Raw genomic sequence first — 22,593 nt, 5'->3', positions numbered from 1 at the left:
TGCTGAACCTCTTTGAGTTATGTCTGCCCCAATATTCTGTCTCTTGGTGTCTTTCCCCTTCCCTCTCCCCTCTCTCCCTTATCCTTGCCATGTGTGTCCCTCCTTTCATCCCCTAACCTGCCTCTATTCTTTCTCCTTGTTATAGCTAACTAGCTCTTTTACGGTGCTAAATTCCTTTACAGATTTAGCCTGTCAGCTAAAGGCACACTCCAATCTTATGGGGGTATTCCTTTTCTCCTGGTTAATTGTGAATTCCACTAGAGTACTTATCTTTTTTCATCACTAATTGTTAAAACCCCTATCTTTGCTAACAATGTGCTCTCCCAACTCTATTTCATATTTACCACTCCTGGTGTCTATTGTATCTCTTCATTTTGTCTATAACCTCTTTTTTTAAATAAATCTACCTTTTGCCAAAGAATATGTCCATTGTGAATTCTTCACATGATTGAATCCTAACATTTGGTAACTAGATCAAACTCAACATTTGGTGCTGAACTCCAAACACATGATTTGAAACTAGAAATTGCTCTCCTAAATCACATGAAATGAAGATGCTTTAAAGCAAAGCTTCTTAAACTCTAAGTCAAGACTCCATCTGGGGTAGAGTAACTGAATACAGGGGTTGTGAAAAATTTGGCTACAGTAAAAGGTTTCTGAATGCTCTATGTTTTGCAATATCAAATATTCCACCAAGATTTAATTCATTATATTAAAAATAAACAAGCACATCCATCTCATTAGTAGGCATATTTGCTTTCATCTTTAATAAATGGTAAAGTTTATATGTATATAACTATATAACTCAACTCTCTCTCTCTTTCTCTAGATATACACACACACACAGACAGACATACACTCACTCACTCTCAAGGTTTGTTTTTTAAAAGTTCTTTATGATTTATTATCAGTAAATGTTTGATTCACATACCTATTTTATATACTTATATACCCAGCATCAAGTAAAAATTTCTTCGGTTAAAAGGGGTCAAGAATGAAAAAGTTAAAGAAATCTTGTTTTAAAACACAATATAAATTTTACAAGTTACTAATTATTTAAAAAAAAAAAAAGTTATGCTCTGTCTATCTGTTTTAACTATTAGAGAACCTTACTCAGAACTGAAACAGTTGAAAAACTGAATGTTGATGTTAAAATAAAGGATTAGAAACATGCTAAAATTGAAAAAAAAATAATAATAAGAGCAAATATGTATTAAATGCAGGTACTGAGAAATGTGCTGAGGGATAAAAACACAGAAATTAAATTTCTTTGCTCTAAAGAAGCTTACATTCTGGAGATGAAGGTGGGGAGCAAGAGTGATGGAATATAGTTTGTAGGGAAAACAGCAGTAAGGAGGTCCACCTGAAGGGTGCTTTTATTCTAACAATGTGTTAATGATTCTAAAATCTTCTTTCTGACTTTAGAATCAGTGATCCCAAAGTCCCTCCCTCCCCTTCCCTTAGAGTGCTATTGTTATGACAATCTGTCAATGATTCTAAAGTCTTCTGGTCTTAACATTGCTGTCTGTCAGATATATAATCTGCTGGTCAATGATAACCAAATTCCTGAGATCACTCCTCAGTTTTACCTCTAGCTCATAAAATTAGCATATCAGTGACTTGAAAAACTGGATAAATTTGTCTCATTGCTCCAAGTTCCTCGCTAAATTCTTTTGGAACTTAGCAGGCTTCAATTGGTGTTACAATTACAATAAACTTCGCCCCCTGACTTGGGGGTTCAAGCTTGCAAGTTCTTTTGAGACACCTCACAATACTGGTCTGCTACCCCAACTCTTCTGAACCACAACATTTGGTGGCCCATATGGGGAGAGTGTGGCTTCTCCTGGTTTGATGCCCTCTTTGTCAAGAAAAGCTCTCTGTTTTTTTTTTTTTTTTTTTTTTTTTTTTCCCTCTTCCTCAAACCTACAGCTGGAAGACCCCAAGCAATTGAGAGAAGGCTTGTCTGGGTCATCACAAACTCCATGCTCAGCAAAGTTTTCTTGACTAGGGACACCCAGACTTAGAGATACTTGCAATTTTCAGCAAAGTTCCTAGGGAAATTTTACCACTTTTTCACCTTCACTGGGACACCAGAGGAGATAAAGTGCTATAGGATGACTTTTGGCAAAGATAGGACACTTCTCTTTCATGTCATTTTTGTCTGTGTCTGCATCTCTGTGCAGAATGTCTGTCTCATGTTTGTTCTGCGAGCTAGTTTCTGTTAACTGGAAAGATTTAAAATACTGCCATCAAAAAAAAAAGAAAGAAAGAAAGAAAAGAAAAGAAAAGAAAAGAAAAAAGAAAAAAGAAATAGCTATGTTGGAAAGGTTTCTTAATATCCTTGACCTCCATCTTAAAACGGAAAAAAACTTAACTTTTTCCTGTGGACCTCAGTTCTAGCCAAGCTGAGGGGCTATGGAAATGTTAGCTAATTAAAATCAAAATTACTTCTTAGCAGATTCTCAAAGTTTTGAGAGCAATGATTAAAAAGTTTGGCAATTAGTCATTTTTTTTGCTAACCTTTCCTTGAGTCCTAGCTTGTCTGGAGTCCCCTTTTGCTTCTTTGGGAAAACATCCCAGAAGTTATTAGGTACCCTCTGCACTCCACTCCTTGGAGTCCTAAGTACATCTCATTTGTAGGGATCACTAACAAGCTCAATTTAGCACAAGTTCCTCTGTTTGCTAACTTCTCTTATCCCAGATCAGATTAAGAAAAAGGAACTTGAGGGAAACTCAAATTTTGCCCAACTTGTGGAAAAATAGGGGACTCACACAAACTTGCCCAAACACTTCCCCAATCCAGCTTGGGGAAATGGGGATGGAATGGGGGTCAGGCTCCATAGTTAGCATTCCCTGAACTGTGGCACCTGGAACTGTTATCAAAGAGAGATAGGTACCAGTTACCCCAGCTTTCAGCAAGTTCTGTCCAGCAACTGCCTAAGAATAATCTGGGTACCCCTGGCAGCACTCAGCATGACAATGTGAAGTGAGAAAGCCGGTCAAGCTTCTGCATTTGGTAAGCCCACCACACAATTGTTTCATATTTGATAACATTTATGAGTTTTTAGATGTGACCAATATACAATGTCAATGTTGAGATAAATAATTTCTATGTGTGTGTAAAGTAATTTGGAAGCAAATCAACCAAACTAAGTCTTTCCATGATTAGAAGGATAGTGCATAGAGGACAGAAAGTCTCTTTGTCTTTCTTACCTCTTCCCTCCTTTCCTGACTGCAGCAGGGATATATATATATATATATATATATATATATATATATATATACACATGAAGAAGTGAAAGGGAAAGAAAGAAAATATAAAAGCAATTTTAAAGGAGCTCTAATTAAAGCCCACTAAAGGGATATGTAAATTATAATCTATTTACATTGATAATGTTAACAGAAGATTTAAGAGTTTGAGAAACAGAAAAGCAGTTTGTTATTACTTTAAAGATTCTGACAACACACAACCTGTTTCTGAATTATCTAGAGTCAAAATTCTGAGGGCCCTGTCAGTAAAAACTGGCACCTTAACCCTTTTCCTGGATCACAAAATAGAAATGGTTTATGTGAAATGGAAAATAATTAAATGGCAATTCAGGGTGTCTAGAACATTTATAATTTAGGGAAGCTAAAGTTGTCGATTTAAAAATCTCTTCTGTTTCTATTTTAAGGATTGTCTTATTTTTTCCCTAAAACAAAAGGGAAACTTGTTTAATGGAAGACTATTTGGCTATTAGAGGAAAGTTCTAAAATTGTTAACTAAGTTATTGTCTTCATGTTAAACTAAAATTGATAATTACTGTGTGTGGAATGAGAGGGATGAGGTGGAAAGCCTTATCAGTTCACCTTCAAGTATGAGGCATGCAACACCTTTTCCCCCTTCACAGAGTGGGAGATACCCAACAGTACAGCCCATGAAAACATTGAGAATAGTTGGGGTAGGCAACAGAAAGCTCAGCCCCTTCTCTGGGGTCTTTGTCAACTCTCCTTAATTTTTAAGCTTGCCAAGTTTTCTTTAAACCATCAGGGTAAGCAAGGTCATCAGCCTTGAGAACTGAGCCTGTTTAGGATTTATAATTCCTAAATAATGAACGTGTTTACTAAGAATATATAAGCTAATTTAATGATTGATCCTTTGCACCAAGATAAACATATAAAACATGTTAAACAAAATCTCCTATGTGTGTAAGTCCTAGTAAACTTTTAAAATAATGTCTCTAGCCCTAAACAATAATTAATAGGAATTTTCTATCAGAAATAAAATCTCTTGGGACTGTACCCGACTTCTTTTGAGTTTTGAATTTGAATGCCTGATCATTAAGTCAGGAACCCACCATTCAAGAGAAATGTCATAAATTACTGAGAAGGGATGCTTTCCTGAACTGTCACAAGTGGATGTTTTATTTAGGCAAGAGTTGGGAGGACAACCTTAGCTTCCCCTTAAGGTGGGATCCTTCTGGCTCAGTTTTCCAGTTGTTTCTTTGTTTCCCACCTGATTATTCCTGAGTCTGGCTATGAGGTGGAATTGTTACTCATGATTGGTTGTCAAACAGAGCTAAGGATGCTTTATCCTGTCATGTATGTGCTCTTAGGCAGAGGCATAAAGGACTTTGTTTTGAAACTATTATACTCATGTCACTGCTTTTCCCTCTTATAGCAAATTTCTATAATCAGAACAAATGGTCAGTAGAAGCTATGAGCCCAGTACAAGTATCCCAGGGGACACAATGGTTTTCTACTTTAGATTTTAAAGATGCTTTCTTTTCTATACCATTGCAAAAAGACTCACGATTTCTTTTTGCCTTTGAAAGGGTGAATCCAAGGGAACATAACCCCCACCAATTAACATGGGCAATCATGTCCATAACATGGAGGTAGCTCAGTGTTTACATGACAACCCCCACATATTTGTTCAGACATTGGCTATCCGGTATGTAGATGATATCCTGATGTGGAACCCCTCTGGAGAAGTTCCTCTGGGAGCAACCATAAAAACCCTTAACTTCTGAGCCTTTGAAGGCTAAAAAGTTTCTTTGTCTAAAGGCCCACCTAGCCTAGCAGTCTGTTGAGTATTTGGGCCATGAATTAATTCCCACTTCCTTTTTGCTCACCTAAGAGATGAATCAATCTTATCACTTCCTGAACCTTCCTCATAGAAACACTTTGTACTTTCCTGGGCATGGCTGGATTTTATACCTAATTTTTGTTATTGCTAAGCCCCTCTGGGATTCTATTCTAGGCCCACACACAACTCCCCTTACATGAGGCCTGAAAATTTTAAGATCCTGAAAGCTAAACTAATCTCTTGCTCCTGCCTTAGCCCTATCTGAAACTTTTATGCTGTATGTTGATGGATAGTGGGTCTAGGTCCTAGGAGTCTTGACTCAGTCCTTGGGACTCTATCCCAGACCCCTTGCTTACTTCTCAAAGAAACTTGGTGTCTTTGGAGTGACAGTCCCGTCTTAGAATAGTGGCTGCCACACCCCTTCTAATTGAGAACACTCCTAAGTTCACTCTAGACCAATTATTGGAGTTTCTAACTCCCCATTATGTTCAGACCATTTTTGCTTTCACTATAGCTTTAGAACTGGAGAAAGGAATGACATCTATACTGACTTCAAATATGCCTTTCATGTTTTGCATGCTCATGAGGCCAAAGGGAAAGAAAGAGGACCTTTGACAACAAAAATAAGTAAATAATTCCCCTGTTAAGTGTGCAGGGAAAATTCTACAATTATTACAAGCTTTTCATGGACTTAGGTTTCTATTATGTTTTGTAAAGGATACTACGAGGGGGATTCACTTTAGGCAAAGGGAAACAGCTTGCAAATGCTGCTGTCCATGGCACCTTTAATTCCCCAACTCCTACACTCCCTCATATTGATGGGGATTGAGGTCCCTTTAAGAACCCCCCCCCCCCCATGGCTGACCTTTGATTTACAAATCCTGGTCATCAGGCCTGTCCCAGCCCCCACTGGATCTGAGCCAACTTGGAACATCACTCACAAGCCCCTTTACGTATAAAAGAGCCAAACTGGAACGCTCTCTTTGCAGAAGCCCTTCCCCCCAAACATGGTATCTTCCTAGACATGTAAGAGTTCCTGTCCGCCCAGTGACCACCTCTGGCCCTGGCGTCTTTTTACCTTTAACTTTACTTCCAAATCCCTACAGTAAACCTTTTTATCAATCTAGGCTTTCGAGCCTGTAAATTCCTTTCACAGGGGACTCTGCGCTGTCACGGGACTATCCTTGCACCCCCCCCTTCCCTAACTCACATCAATATCTCCCAGGAACAAGCCCTTAAAGAAAGGGGGTACACTCTTTCTAGGTGGTTTCAAACATTTTCAAATCAACTTCTAATCCCAGAAGCCAGCCAGTGGAAATTTCTCTTTGGTCCACACAAGCTACTCTCTTGGGGGACAAAATATCACTTATGAAACCTATTTTTACTATTCACAAGCTAGGAGAAACAATGAAAAGATCTGTCAGGTCTACCCAGTTTGTGCCCAAGTAAATTCTGAAAAGTCTGTTAAACCCCCCATCCTGAAGCTTATCTGGAGGAAGAGTACACACTTAGGGGAGAACTGGCAGATAGATTTTACACATATGTCCTCTCTCAGGAGGTTCAAACTGCTTTTGGTTTTTGTTGACACTTTTACTAATTGGGAAAAAACCTTCCCTTGTTAAGACTGAAAAGGCTCAGAGGTTTTTGCTAAAGGAGATCAAACCCATTTAAGATTAACTATTATCTCCATTCTGCATGTCATCCCCTCTACCTTTTAACCATTATGGTGCTTGCATCATGGGCCAACTGAGCACTGCTTTCACTATATATAATGTCACACTATTCTACTCATTATATCTACTCCTTTGAGGAGACAAAAGGGATTTGGGGGGAATGTTCTTGGTATTTACCCAGAAAGCTGTTTAGGTGAGAGACATTCATAATAGCCTCATCTACATCTCCAAGTCTCCCTCTGGATGGGGATTCTGGTTACTGTGCCTAGTAATGCCCATACTAACTCCATTTTTAATTTTTTTTTTTTTTTTGCTCATTTTTAACTACTTGTAAGATTTGTTTCCTCCAGACTCCTCCAAGACTTCCAACTATTTGTTCAACCTTAATACCATTGGTATTCAGCACCCCTCTGAATGCTGTCATTACTGTTTTCAAATTGTGTGCCTTCCCTACTGGATCCCACTAGGCAGGGACCAGAAAATGATCTCCGTCCCTTTGTCCCAAATACATTTGGGGTACTGCTTAAAGAGGGGAATATGATGGAATATAGCTTCTAGAGGAAATAGCAGTAAGGAGGTCTCCCTGGCCTTAGGATGCTAAGTCCCAGTCAGCAAGTTGCCAAAAAAGGGTTTATTGTGACACTGAGAATTCTCAGTGGGCTAGGATCCTGATTAGGAAAATAGCAAGAGAATTGAGACACAGAATACAGCTTTATCCTATCTCCTATGTCCCAAAGCTAAATAAAGAGTACAAGTTGATTCCATGTCCATGTCCTGAGGCTAAGGAGCAACCTCCAGATGAATCAAAGGTGGTAGGCCAGAGAGTAATCTCCAAATGAATTAGGGGTGGAGGTGGTGAGCAGAAGAGAAATCTACAGATGAATTAAGGATGGTGATTATCTAAGGAGTTTCCCAAGGTTAGAAGCTAAGGAGTAATCTCCAGGTGAATGAAGGGTGGGAGTGGCAGGCCAAACCCAGAAGATTCAGGGTTTCCTGATCTAGGCCCCCTACCTTTTAAAGATTAGGGGACCAAAGACTTCCATTTCATCACAAAGAACTACTAATGAGGTTGATATGCAATAATAGTTCAAAATGTGACAAATTCACAATGGCCATTCTCTTTGCCAAAATGAAGGATTATTTAGGAGAAGAGTTTACAGACAAAAATAAGAGATAAAATAGGCACATGAAGAGTGGCCAATATGAAATGGAGTTGGGAAAGCTTACAGTTAGCAAGGAAAAAGGCAAGTTGCTCCAGGGGAACTCACAATTTACCAGGAGAAAAGAAATACTCCATGAAGTGGGAGAAAGCTATTGACTGGCATCTTAGACTAACCACAGTTAGCTAGAATAAAGAGAAAGACATCATTAAAGGGAAGGCACTATGATAGAGGTAAAAAGAATACTTCATAGTGGGCTTTGTCTTGAAGAGAACTTGGCAAAGATCTTCATCATTAGCAGATCTTTCTAGGGGAAATAGAACCTTGGGGGTTTGTTTCTCAGATACAAAGTGGGGAACTCAGGGGGAAGGGGCAGAGAGGTACATGGCCTGTGGTACATGGCCTGGCAGATCAGGTCTCAGACCTGTCTAAAGATATGCCAATCATGATAGGCTTCCCAGTTAACTTCCTTTTTGTACACTATTGTGATTGAGAGTTTGCATCAGGACTAACTTAATTTATGGTACTAGGCAGTCTGAGAAAGCTAAATTCCTTCAAAGTTGTCCTGAAAGTCATTAAAGATAACAAGATTGGAGATAGGACTCTGAATTAACAATAGATTCTGACTTTACATTATTCTATATGAATAGGATTTGGCAGTTCACATCACTATTACTTGCAAGGTTTATTAAGTATGGCAAGCTCACATCTATGGAGAAATTTTCAGGTTAGAAATTGAGAAGGGAAATGCTATATAACAATCTTCCTTTTACTTTTGTCAGGCATTCTGTGAGCTGTCCTTTTAGTTTACCACTTTCTTCAAGTATTTAAAGGGCTGTCACAAGGTAGAAGGATGAGATGTGTTCTGTTTGGACACAATGGGCAGAAAGAGGAGTAATGGATGGATTTAGCAAGGAGAAAAATAAACATAATAAGAGAAAAACATTTTCTAACAATAACAGTCATTCATAAGTGGAATGGTTTGCTTATAATCTTCAAATACAGGCCAAGTGACCACTTATTATATATTTTACAGTAGGGATTCCTTAAGTATGGAATTAACTGAGTGAAGATGCGCTTGTGGGAATATAGCCTTATACTATACTTTAATTGTGATTTGAGACTTTATAATAACAAATAGAGCTATAGCAAAAGTTGTCCCTTCCAGTTTTCCCACCACTTCTTAATTAGCATTTAAGTACTTCTTTTAAAGATGAAGATGGCTTTGAATTAAATATCCTTGCATATCATTTCTCTAAGGAAACTTAAATTAAGAGTTTATTATGATTGACTTATATTCTTTTGTTTCTGGGTTAGATTTCCCTGATTAGAATGTAAGCCTGGACTCCCTCAAACAATGAGAGAAAAGACCAGCCTGTGGGATGAGGGGGCTTTTGTGTTCTGAGTATTTAATCTTGTGTTTCCAAGTCATGCTTGACACTCCTTTACTGACAAACACCTTGTCAGATGGGAGATGCCTTTTCTCACAAGATGGTAATAAACCCCTTTTTGCTTTTTCTTACTCGGAGAGTCTCTGATTGTTTTTGTGGAGAATACGGTCCCACACCTTTCTCACAATCTCTTTGCTTACTCTTCCAAACTGTTAATAGTGAGCAACCAGCCCTGAGAGTTCAAATCTGGTCTCAGACACTTCACACTTCCTAGCTGGGAAAGTCACTTAACCCCAATTGCCTCAGCAAAACAAAACTAAAACTAAAACTAAAATCTCTTCTTATACTCAAAGCTTTCCCAACAGTTCTTTTAATCTTAGTGTCTTCCTTCTGTTAACTGTTTCCTATTTATCCTGTACTGGCATCTAGGTGGCAATGTGGCCAATTTAGCCTCAGAAACTTAATGGGTGATGCTGGGTGAGCCACTGTGCCATGTTTGCCTCAGTTACCTCATCTAGGAGAAGGAAATGGCAAACCACTCCAATAACTTCGCCAAGAAAACCCTAAAGGGGGTTGAGTCAAACTGGATTGAAAATCACTAACTTGCTTGGTGAGTATTTGTTTGCCTTTGTTATCTCCCTTATTTAGAAGGTAAGCTCCCTGAAGACAAGGAGATACCTTTTGTATCTTTTGGTTTTCTCAGAAATTAGCACATAGCCTGGAACAAAACCAAAACTTATTAAATGTTTACTTATGATGGGGAATCCTGAAACTGTCCTCCTTGAAACTGTCCTTCTTGACTTTTGGGGTGAGCCCTGAAACTCTCTTGACAGGAACCTACCTTTTGGGGCATTTAAGTGGTTTCATTAAGACTATCCCAGGACCATTACATACTTAGCTAGAACTTAAGTGATTTCATTTAACTGGAGATCTGAACCTGATATTTCTATTGAGTAACTGCACCCTTAATTGAGCTGAAAATTAGTCCAGGACCATTTATACTTAACTGGAGCATAAATGGTCTCATTCAATTGGAAATCTAGGCCTGGGGGCAGTGACAACATTGAAGGAATTTCATTCAATTAAAACTTCAGTGTCAGATTTCTTATTAAAGGGCAATTTGGGGCTTATTTCTTTGCAGGGGCCTGAAGTAAGAATCATGCCATGCCAAGGGACCTCTCTCCTCTTGGCACAGCTGCCTACCAGGATCCCTGCCCACTGTGAAGAGACATTCTCTTCTCAGTAATAAACCTTTTGTTATCTCTCTGCCAGGATTTCTCTGCTAGGACCTTTATCTCTCTGCCAGGACTTTGTCACTCAGAAGTCAGTCTTCCTAGCAAGAGCTGGCTTCTGTAGTGGCAACAATAAACTTCCTTTTGCCAGTCTATTATTTCAGGTTCATGAATTCTTTCATGTTGGACCTGTGCCGACCAAAGAAGGGTTCCCACAAATCTCTGCACTGTCACTAACAGCATCACTTATCTGTTACATCTCTAGCCGCCAGGAATTTTCTCTAACTATACAGCTGCCTGAAATGCTTATCCTCCCCAAATCTGTCTCCAGGCTTTTTTTTTAAATTCCAACTAAAATCCCACCTAGGGAGAACAATAAATATAACCCCTGCCCTAAAATCCTGAAGATCAGAATTCAAATTCTACCTCTGACAATTAACTGCCATGTGACCCTAAACAAGTCATTTTATTTTTCATTTCAATTTCTTTGTCTGTAAAATGAGCAGGGTAAAGAAATGACAAACCACTCCAGTGTCTTTGCCAAGAAATCCTCAAAATGGGGGTCAGGAAGAGTGAAACACAACTAACAAAAAAACCCTATCTTCTAAATGAAGACTTTCCCTGGGGATCTTCATTTGCAAAGTTGCTTTCCTCATTTGTGTGTGGAACAGGTGCCAGACTCCTTAACTAATTAGAAACATCTTCAGATACAAAGAGAAAGCATTTATTCAATCCCTGCTGGGAGAGGCCCAAGGACACGAGGAAGGCAGAGGAAGCTCTCAACTCCCAACATGTGCTAAACTTAGCAAGCAGGAAATAGCAAAGCTGGTTAAATAGCAAAAGACCCAAGTATTTTCATTGGATGGACTAAAATTATTGACCAATGGTCATCAATGTTGTATGCTTTCTGGGTCCCGTCACTTCCTGAAGCTAGAACCTAGGTTCTAACCTTTCTTGCCATAGAGAACCCTAGGCCTAGAGATCATGACTTCTTGCCCTGCAGATCTCTGGGAATAGGGATCATGTGACTTAGGCCTAAGTCTGACCCACTCCATCTCATAGGCTTTTTGAGAAAACTTCATCTGGTCTCATTCACTCAGAAATGATTGATTAAAGCCTACTTGATTCTTGACACAACTGCCTCTAACAGACTCCATTCAGTTCCAGCCATTCCGAATTAGAGATCATTACAATCTGGATTACATTTAAAATTCTTATGACACCATTAAATACTAGTACCTTCCTTCATATTACTTCCTTTTTATCTGGTACATATTCTTTGTTTGTACATTTTTATTGTTTTGTCCTTTCTGTTCTATGAGGACAATGACATCATGAATGTCTTGCCTCGCCCATGAATTGGATCTAAATGAGGCAGCGTTGCACAAAGTCATGCACCTGGAGGAAACAGGTAGACATTAAAAATAGATGCACAGCCCTGAAAAGGACCCGACAATCCCTAATAATGAGGGTGCAGCTTCTAGGGGAAATACAGCAGTAATCCTGAGACCCCCAGACTTTAGGAGTGCTATTGTTTAAACAATTTGTTTTTCAATGATCCTAACGTCTTCTGGCTTTGGAGACAGGATAGTATAGTCGGAGAAACTTTGCTGATTGCCAGATAATAATTTGTTGGCCAAATAACAGAGTTTCTGAGACAAATGGTGAGGTGTATATCCTTAGTTCTACCTCTGGGCCATAAAAATGCCCTGTCTTTTCTCTATCTTTTTCTATAATTTTGTCTTCTTGCTCCTGGTTCTTTGTTAAATCCTTTTGGAAATTAGCCCACTTCAATTGGCATTAAAATTACAATAAACTTCCCCCTTCACTTGGAGATGGGCTCAAGTCTGCAAATTCATTTGATACATTTTGTGACACCAGTCTGTGACCCCAACCTTTTGAGGTCCCTTTTGAGTTTCAACACTAACACCTGAGGTACCAGTCTCCCTAGAACACTTTCCATACTCCTGTTTATTACATATTTGATGGCTTGTTGTCATTTTAGACTGAGATCCTCGAGAACAGTGGCTATTTTTTGCCTGTTTTTATATCCCTGGTGGTTAGCACAATGCCTGATACATAGAAGGTGCTTAATAAGTGATGCTTTTTTGACAGACTGGTTTGAAATTAATTTAGTGAAGTCATTAAAGAACCACTCTAGAGAAATGGGTAGAATTTGTAGGCTGAGCTATATTCTGTATTTATTAAATCCATTAATTTTTGCTGGTATAGAGAACAGATGACCCTTTGGGAGAGGCCATCTAAAAGAAAGGAAAAGGAACCAGGAATTCAGAATCTCCAGTAACTAATATATAATCCGAGGCTAGAATTTACAGTTTGAAGAAAGAAAGTAATTAAAAACCTTGGGAAAAGCTTAATTTCTTCCTTGGAAATATTTGAATGATGAGTCATGAGAGAATAAATCTAGAGAAATAAGTGGATCAAGTAACCAGATTAGTTTAGATCAGATACATTTATTTTATAAACTCTCTATGTCCAGTAAACTTTGGTGGACTGAGTTTGTATTGTTGTTTTGGAGGTTATTGGTTTTGTTTTTTTGAGGAATAATAGTTGGATGACTTTTTCTTAGCAAACAGTGTTTAAAATATAATCCACCCTTATCTCAATTTATTCAAAAAGAGTAGTTTTTGGTTTTTTTCCCATACTTAAGTAAGGTTAGACTGGAACCCGAACATTCCCCTGGAGAGTTATTTAGTAGGGCTAATAGCAACAACCAGATAATTGCAACTGAGTTCCAAAAAACTGGGGAATTGGAACAGGAAGAATAGGGTTTCAGCTAACTGCAGGTATTTGCTGCTTCAGACTTGACCAATTCCCTTATTTTACTTACTCTAAAAACTGCAAAAGTGGCTAATTTGACAATTTGATTGTAAAGTTCTGTTGTCTCCAGAAACTGCTGATCACTCTCTAGGAGGAGATTTGCTGTCTCATCTAAGCAACTTTGATCTAGAGTAGAGACTCTTTCTCAATCTCTTTTATCCTCCCAGAGAATGGGCGTGGGATAACGCAAGGGCTACTGGGAAGAAATACTTCAACTAATGAACTTGCTCCTCCTAAACATGTAAACTCCTCCCCAGGAGTTCACAAGTAAAACTCCCAGTAAAGGCATGAACTACAGAATTGTTAAGTACCTAGTAAAAACCTAATATCTCATTATCTCATTAGCACTTAGTAAAAACCTAACATCTGATAAAGTATCCCTTTAAAGTGGTTCTAGTCAATATAACAAATATGGGATGAAAGCAGTCAAATGTTCCAGCAAGCTTCATATAACATTGAGAACCAAATAAAAAATGAATAAACCAATAATACAAAGGTAGCTGGATGGTGCAGTGGATAGAGTACTAGTCATGGAGTCAAGAGGACCTGAATTCAAATCCAGCCTTATATACTTAACATTTACTAGCTGTGTGATCTTGGGAAAGCTACTTAGCCCCAATTTCCTTATCAATAATAATAATACAAAATCATCTATGCCTCTTTGACAAAGCCCTTTTCCTATAATAAATTTTCAAAAATCACACACACACACACACACACACACACAAAAACACACACAAACAACTGCTTTAAGTATACCACTTTTCCTTTTCTCACTTTCCTTCCAACCTTTCTTCTCCCTTTCAATCTCAAATACTTAAAAAAGAAGAGTGGACACTTAATTTTCTCCACTTTCCCACACTTGATTCCTCCCTAACCCTCTGCAAAATGAATTCCCCTTCTACTACTCAATGAAAGTGCTCCCTCAATTATCAGTGCCAATTATCAGTGAATTGCCAAATTCAATAGTTTATAGATTATGGACTCCAGGTTAAGAACTACTAGGAGAGAGACAGGTTATTCTGACATAATTATTTCTTCTTTCTGTGTTATGTTCAGTATTTAAAATAAAAAAATAAATTCAGATAAACTTACCATTAATATTTCACTATAAAGGACATATTCATGTACAACTGGAAGCAGTGATTCAGAAAGGTCAACTATTCGTCTTTCAGTGGCCTTACAACACTTGTCAATGCAGCTTGCCACACCTTTCAGGGAGTCAACCAGATCCTCTTCAGATGCTGACCACCAGGTATAGATTGGTCCATATTCCTTCATTTCCTCAAAATACTCTAAAAAACAAACACAAACAAAAAGAACATATAGAGCTTCTTAATAAGCAGTATAGTATAATTGACCAGACGCTGTTAAATATATATATGCGACTCAGGCATAACACTTGAACAGTCTTTTTTTCTGATTCGATCAACAATAATTTATTTGGGCTAGTATAGTAGAGGAAGTCCTAGGTTGAGAGTAAGGAAGTTCTGGTTAAAATCCTGCTTCCAGCAGACATTTACTAGCTGTGTAATCCCAGATAGGCCCCTTGACCACTATGACCCTCAATCCTAAATCCTCATCATTCCTCAATCATAAAATTGAGATAATAGTACCTACCTCCCAGATTGTTGTGAGGATCAAATGAGATAATTGATATTTGTAAGTATTTAACACAATGCTTGACACATAGCAGGTGTCCAAGAAGGAAGTAAAGTGGGGTAAAAGAAATATTGATCAAGCAACAGGTGCTTGATCAATATTTCTTTTCCCCCATCTTCCTTCTTTCTTTGAATATACTTTGCTGGAAATTTGAATCAGCATTCAACATTTTTTTTTTAATCTAAACAAGCTATACTTTTCCAATGTAAAAATTACTATCACAACACTATCAGTTAAAATTAAACACATACTTTTTGAGCATTTTCTGTATATGTAAGGTGCTCTCATTAATACTTGAGATTCAAAGATGAAAGACAATAGAGTACTTGCCATTTAAGAATTTACAATCTATTAAGATTTAGTGAGTTATGTGGGGAGAGAGGAGAGAGTTAAACATACAAAAACAAATAAAAATATGGTTAAAAAGTAGGGGGAAGCTATGGAGACAAAAAATTCTAAAGAAAATATGTAGAAGAAATGTATCTAGATGTACAAACTATATGAAAAAAAGAAATATGAAATCAGAATAGAAAAAGTTAAAGTCAAATTATTTGTTGTTCAGTCATTTCTAACTCTTCATAACTCCATTTGGGGTTTTCTTGGCATGTATACAGAAGTGGTTTGTCACTTCCTTCTTCTACAAGTCATTTTACAGGGAAGGAAACTGAAGTAAATGCCCAGGGTCACACAGCTAATGTACAAGGCTAGAACTTAAACTCAGGAAGAGGAGTCTTCCTGATTCCAAGGCCAGAACTTTATCTACTGCACCACCTAGTACAGTAGGTACTAGGAAATCCCTTGAGGTCAAATTATGGCTTGTCTTAAATGCCAGACTAAGAAACTTATATTTTACCCCATAAGCAACTGGGATCTACTAGGAAAAAAAAATTATGTTAAACCAGTCTAAGTTTGCCTTAATCTTATTTTTGTGAATTGATGTACTACACAATTTTCAGTAAAGTTTTAGTTCACTTTCATGACAAGCATTAAGCTAAAGAGGCTCTGTTACAAAACTGTGATAATTGTTTGGACTCTTATTTTATTCCAATCAGTATAAATAAGTTTTATGATTCCATTGGGGTACTGATTATTAGTTCTGATATTACAGACTTCAGATAGTTCACTTGCTTAAATATAGGAAGCCAATTAAAGGATTTTTTTTTTTTTTTTTTTTTTTTCTGAGCAATTAGGGTTAAGTGACTTGCCCAGGATCACACAGTTAGGAAGTGTTAAGCGCCTGAGGCCAGATTTGAACTCTGGTCCTCCTGACTTCAGGGCTGGTGCTCCAGCTACTTCACCACCTAGATGCCCCAATTAAAGGATTTCTTGTGATGGTGAGCAATACCAGTATGGTGGAGGTGACTCAATAAAATGACTATTTTTGTTGTCCCTCTATCCCTTGTCATTCTTCTCTTACTCAACATGGGGAGAAAACCAAAAGCACTTGGCCAATAATTGATTCTGGTTGCTGGTCTTTGACTTGTCTTTCAACCAGCTCTTGAGCTGCTCATCAACTTGGTAGGACTTTCTGAAAGGTCAAGATAAATTTATCAAGATCTACTCATTAGCCCATTTGCCAAGCAATCAGCTTCTGTATTTTGTGTAGATCCTGCTGGAGAGTTTGTATTGTCTGAGTATCAAGTACTATAAAACTAAGGCCCTGGAGAAACAGGGCATCTTCCTGATTCCAAGCCCAGTACCTCTACCTACTGTGCCATCTAGCTGTCTACAATTCCTTTGTAGAATGCTGGTTCCAAATTCTTGAAGAATTGTCAAATAAGACAAGGCCATTAAATGTTTTCATTGTCAAGGAGATCACCGACATTTCAAATAAATCTAAAAAAAAACAACTTGTTTTTCATTTGAGAACAGGCAATGGTTTCAAAATGCCATACAAAAATACATTTACTTCAAAAATAAAGTTCATGGTTATATCATGGGCATGAGAGTGATCTTATATTCCCAAAGACTACTTCTACAAAGTACAAGTTCTAAGAGGTTCTGACATGGTAGAAGCTTTGAGTATAGTCCCACAAAAGATTATTTGCCTTCTGAGAACTTCTCTAGTTCAATATGGAGAGGCTCATCACCAATTGGTTGTTCTTTTAGTGATGAATTCACTGGCCATGACTAGAATACTAGTCTCTAAAGAATTTAGGTTGGAGATGACTCAAAAAGTGAAGTGCATGGGGGAATGAGCAGACTGCCACATCTTAGACCAAATGCAGGAGATTCAATGTTTGATGGCAAGAAAGGCATTAAAGAAACATATGAACTTTCAAAAAAGGATGTCCACACAGACATACAGAGTGAGAACTAACTCATGGATGATCGTGTGATTGTTGTTACCTTAGAAAGATGAAAAAAACTTAGAAAAGACACCTACTACATCAGGTTGATCCCGTGTGTCAAAAATAATAGAACCTGCACAACAGCAGCAAAGGGTGCTTATGACATAGATGAGTAGCAGTATGCATCATTGGAGTTAATACCAACATCAATGGGCTCACAGATTCATTTTAGTTTTTGAGTAGAATTCAAATTTTAGATGAGAAATAGATGCATGGACTAACCAAAGGGTGGTAGTATCAAATGATTACTCCACTGAATGTCCACTTTCTAAGTTAACAAGATGATTTTTAAATTTATTAAGTCTCTCTCTCCCTCCATTTTATTCTCTCCTTCCATTTTTACCCATACCATCTTCGTATTTCCACACATTTCTGTTCTTTTTTCTAAAATAACATAATGACAATAGTAATGAGAAATTAGCATTTATAAAGCACCTTAGGGTTGACAAACCATTTTCTATATGTTATTTCATTTGATTATTATGAAAATGTAGCATATTTTTACCTATATAACTAGTTAATGTTCTATTTCTTATTCTAAATGATAAAATGCTGAAAAGTTGAATACTTTTAACAAAACTTGGCCACAATAGGCAGCTCTTTTTGTAGTGGCTAGAAACTGGAAGATGAATGGATATCCATCAATTGGAGAATGTTTGGGTAAATTATGGTATATGAAGGTTATGGAATATTATTGCTCTGTAAGAAATGACCAGCAGGAGGAATACAGAGAGGCTTGGAGAGACATCAACTGATGCTGAGTGAAATGAATAGAACCAGAAGATCGCTGTACACTTCAATGTTGTATGAAGAGGTATTCTGATGGAAGTGGATATCTTCAACATAAAGAAGATCTAACTCACTTCCAGTTGATCAATGATGGACAGAAATAACTACACCCAGAGAAGGAACACTGGGAAGTGAATGTAAATTGTTAGCACTACTGTCTATCTACCCAGGTTACTTATACCTTCGGAATCTAATACTTAATGTGCAACAAGAAAATGGTATTTACACACATATATTGTATCTAGGTTTTATTGTAACACATGTAAAATGGGATTGCCTGTCATCGGTGGGAGGAAGGGGGGGATAATTTGGAAAAATGAATACAAGGGATAATATTATAAAAAAAAATTACTCATGCATATATACTGTGAAAAAAAATTCTAAAAAAAAAAAACATGGCCACAATACAGTTTAAATTGCTCTTTTTTTCTGGGATTCAATAGTCTGCTAAACAAATTAAATGTCTATGCAAAATTGCAGGAGAATATTTAATCTTCTAAGAGACTTTGTAATCAGTTTAAAATTACACAGTTATATATGCAAACAATTAATGACTTCCTTGTACATCACTTTCTTTAATCATTAAGACAGTTCAGAAGGACCTCTGCTCAGTAACACTTTCAGCAAAAAGCTTTGTTCATGTTTCTTTATGTATTTGAAGGTAGTAACACTATATTTTGCTGTTTTTTTAATTGCTTGAAAATTTAGGGTTATCTCACACAAATCAAATCACTCACTATTTCCTTAAATGGAATATTACAGCAACTTTGAAATATCTGAAATATCTGTCATGGGGGTGGGAAGGAACTGGACTTTTTATTTGGCCCCAAAGAACAAAAGTAGGCATAATGGGTATCGATATTTCAGAGAATCAGATTTGGGCTGAAGGGGAAACAAACAAATCTCCCTAACAATTTGGATAATTCAAACATGGAACAAATGGTCTCAAAAAACTAATGAATACTTCCTGGTAATAGACTTCATCAAGTAAGGATGAAAGACCATCACTGAGATAGGTTGTACAGGTTCAAGCTGGGCTAAGGATCTTTTGTAGCTAGATAATGTGAATGCCTTTAAGTGACTAAAGTCACTGACAAGAGTTGTTCATCTTGACTTTTATGTGTTTTACATGTTTTGCTTCATTATATCAACTGTCACAGTCGGATCTGGGCCTCTTTTTCTTGGCTAAAAAATATCTGAGTTTCTCTCAGGCTCTGATCCTAATGCATTTTTTTTTTTTGAAGGCCATCCCCTCTCTCTCTAAATTTAATCCCAATCCCTGTAATCTCCAGGAGATTGCAACTTTAATCACTGTCTCCCCTGCCTCTGGAATTTTCAACTTCTATCTGCTAGCAAATTCTTTATTCTTTTCAAACATGTCCTGGTCTCCCTCATAATAAAAGAAACATAAAACCTTCATTAGATCTTATGATTCCCCTAAAGGAACTATCATTGCATATCTTTCTTCTCAAATTCTAAGAAAAAAGAGTTGTTTATAATTCATACTCACTGTCTTTACTTCCTTTCATCTCACCCTTTACTTAACTTTCTACAGTGTCTTCTGATTTCATCATTCACCTGGAACTGTTCTCTCCAAAGACTCTATTAATCACTTAATTGGCATGTCTGATGGCCTTTTCTTAGTCCACATCCTTCTTGGAAAATCAATCAGTCAACAAGCATTTATTAAGCTCTTCCTGTATGCTAGGCACTGTGCTAAGCATCAAGGATACAAAAAAAAAGCAAAAAACATTGTCCCTGTTTTTAGAAAGTTCATATTCTAAAGTGAGTGTAAATGCAAAAATACGTACAGACAAGCTCTGCAGTGTTCATAGAAGGCAATCTCAGATATCAAGGTACTGGCATTGATAGAATTTGAGCTAAGTCTTGAAAGAAATGAAGAAACCTAAAGGTGAAAGTAAAAAGAGAGAGCATTCCAGGCATGAGGGATAGGCAGGGAAAAGACTCAGGAGATGAATTGTCATTTGTGAGGAAAAGCAAGGAAGCCAAAGTTGCTAAATCAGATTACACAGAAAGGAGTAAAACATACTAAGTAAGGTAGGAAGGAGCCAATTTGTGAAGGCCACTAAAAGCCAAAGGATTTTATATTTAATAGTGAATGTCACAAGGAGCCTTTAGAATTCAGTGGGTAGGAGGGTGACATACAGACCCATGCTTTAGGGTGATCACTTCAGCAGCAAGTGGAGGCTAGCCTGGAGTCAATAAAAACTTAAAACAGGGTGAATAATCAGAAGGTTCCTGCAATAGTTCAGGTATGAGAGGATGGAAGCCTATTCCTGAGTACTGTCTAGATAAGAGGAGAGAAGGTTAGGATATAAGAGTTGTAAAGATGAATCAACTGAAAAAAATATAGGAAAAGATTCAAAGATAACATCAAGGTTAAATCCTGAATGATTAGGAGAATAATAATGTCATCAGCAATGAAAGGGAGATGGTGAGACTCTGCATCAACGTGATAGGTAATATGAGAATAAAGAAAGGACTAACATGAGAGATGTCAGGAAAGCAGCAATGACAGGACTTGACAATAGAATGGATATATATGATGAGCGCAAGTGAAAAATAGAAGACAGTAACAACATTGTGAGCTTAGTTGCCTAGGATGTATCTGACACTTTTAATGAATCTATCTTTCTGGATACTTTCTCCTCAATGGGTTTTCATGATACTCTTCTCTCTTGGTCCTCATCTTATCTGTCTGACTGCTACTTTTCCATCTGCTTAGCTGACTCATCATATCTCACACTCCCGATCACTACATGTTCCCCTAGATTTTATTTCTTTCTACATTCTTTCCCCTTGTTAATCTCGTAATCCTGTGTATGCTAGACATAGTTGCAATGTATCTATATATGCAAATATGTGTATCACATAAGAGTATATATATATATATATATATATATAATACACATGCATAAACACAGACATGCATACAAACTCATGTATACGCACTGTGTGCATATGTACATATATAATATGGCATATAATATTGCTTAATTAATGATTATTGGTGACTTGTTTTATTGATAATATGCTTACTATTATATAATAGATATAGATATAATTTTATATTAATTTCTTTTTAAAAAATAAAGAATTTAAGACAAAAAAGCTAATCCTAAGTTAAAAAAAAAAAAAGAAAAATGCATGATTCTTTTCAATTAAAAAATAACTTTAAAAAAGTTCAAAATTAGTGGCAGTTCTAATAAGGTTCCATAGAAGATAACATGGCATAACAACAAATAACAGAAATAGATATTATGCAGTTAAATTTAATCTTTATTTTAGTAGTACTTATCTATAAATATAATATTGCTAGGGAAGGGCTTCAGATATAATCTTAATTTTATTTTCATGTTTTGTATTACATATAATACATAGTTATATTATAAAATGGTAACCTGCATTTCAATTTAATTTCATAAACATTTATTAAGTACCTACTAGGTAGAAAGCTCTGCACTAGGTGCTGCAGGCATAAAAATAAAAATGAAAATGTCCCAAGGATATCAAACATTAAAAGGGGATTCAATATATGTAGTCAAGTAAGTAATATTATTATTACTATTAGTTCTAGAGTAATATTACTAGGAAAACTAAGAAAAGAGGCAAAAAAGAAAAAAAACAGTCAATTTAGAGTCAGGAGAATTGGGATCAATTCCTTTACCACTTAGGACACTTTTTATAATCACATTCAAAAATTATTTGGAAAGTTAATACCCTCATTTATAATATGAGGTACATAATACTTTCAATATTTAGCCAGAGGACTATTGTGATTAGGCAGTCAGATGAAATAATTAATGTGATATCTTCCACTCATTATTATTAAACAAGCAACATTTTGCTCCTAAATAGAATTTGTCTATTCAATATTTTCTAAGGAATATTATTTCTAATGCTGAAAGGGCATTGGAGTCTAACCTTCCTTATTTTCAAATAAACAAACAAGGATCAAAGATCCTACAAGTAATGAGGGATAAAAGCAGAGTGTTCCAGCCCCATTCCTCAGACTTCAAATCCAGAAATCTTTCCACTGCACTACACTGAAGCCTGAAAAGGAAATGAAGCTAATAAAATAGAGCAGGAAAGTCAATAAAACTAGAAATTGTTGTTCACAACATAATATTAGGGAACCTGCTTTTCATTTTTGTATCTATTTATCTTCACCATCACCACAATTATAGTGTTCTGCATAGAAAACCACTCACAAAGTGGTTTTGATGAATTAAATTCTTTTAAAAATAAGAATTTTAAGATTAAAAAAGCTAATCCTTAGTTTAAAAAAAAAAAAAAAGAAAAATGCATGCTTTTTTTCCAAAAACAAACAAACAAACAAACAAACAAAAAAACAACAGTTAAAAAGTTAAAAATCAGTGACAGTTCTAATAAGGTTCCATAGAAG

The 22,593-nt window shown here is 36.7% G+C and overlaps 1 protein-coding gene across 2 annotated transcripts in view; it reads right to left on the bottom strand.

Moving 5' to 3' along the window:
• Window positions 1-22,593, bottom strand: part of SNX7 (sorting nexin 7) — a 135,447-nt gene that overhangs the window by 71,525 nt on the left and 41,329 nt on the right. For both annotated transcript variants that reach the window (XM_074262761.1, XM_074262760.1), the window contains exon 6: window positions 14,461-14,660. In XM_074262761.1, coding sequence (XP_074118862.1) covers window positions 14,461-14,660 — 200 coding nt within the window. The remainder of the gene's footprint in view (window positions 1-14,460; window positions 14,661-22,593) is intronic.

This window comes from Sminthopsis crassicaudata, chromosome 4 (assembly GCF_048593235.1).
Source record: "Sminthopsis crassicaudata isolate SCR6 chromosome 4, ASM4859323v1, whole genome shotgun sequence".
Taxonomy (NCBI): Eukaryota; Metazoa; Chordata; class Mammalia; order Dasyuromorphia; family Dasyuridae; genus Sminthopsis; species Sminthopsis crassicaudata.
The sequence above is the reverse complement of the archived record's forward strand: the minus strand, read 5'-3'. Positions and strand labels throughout refer to the sequence as shown.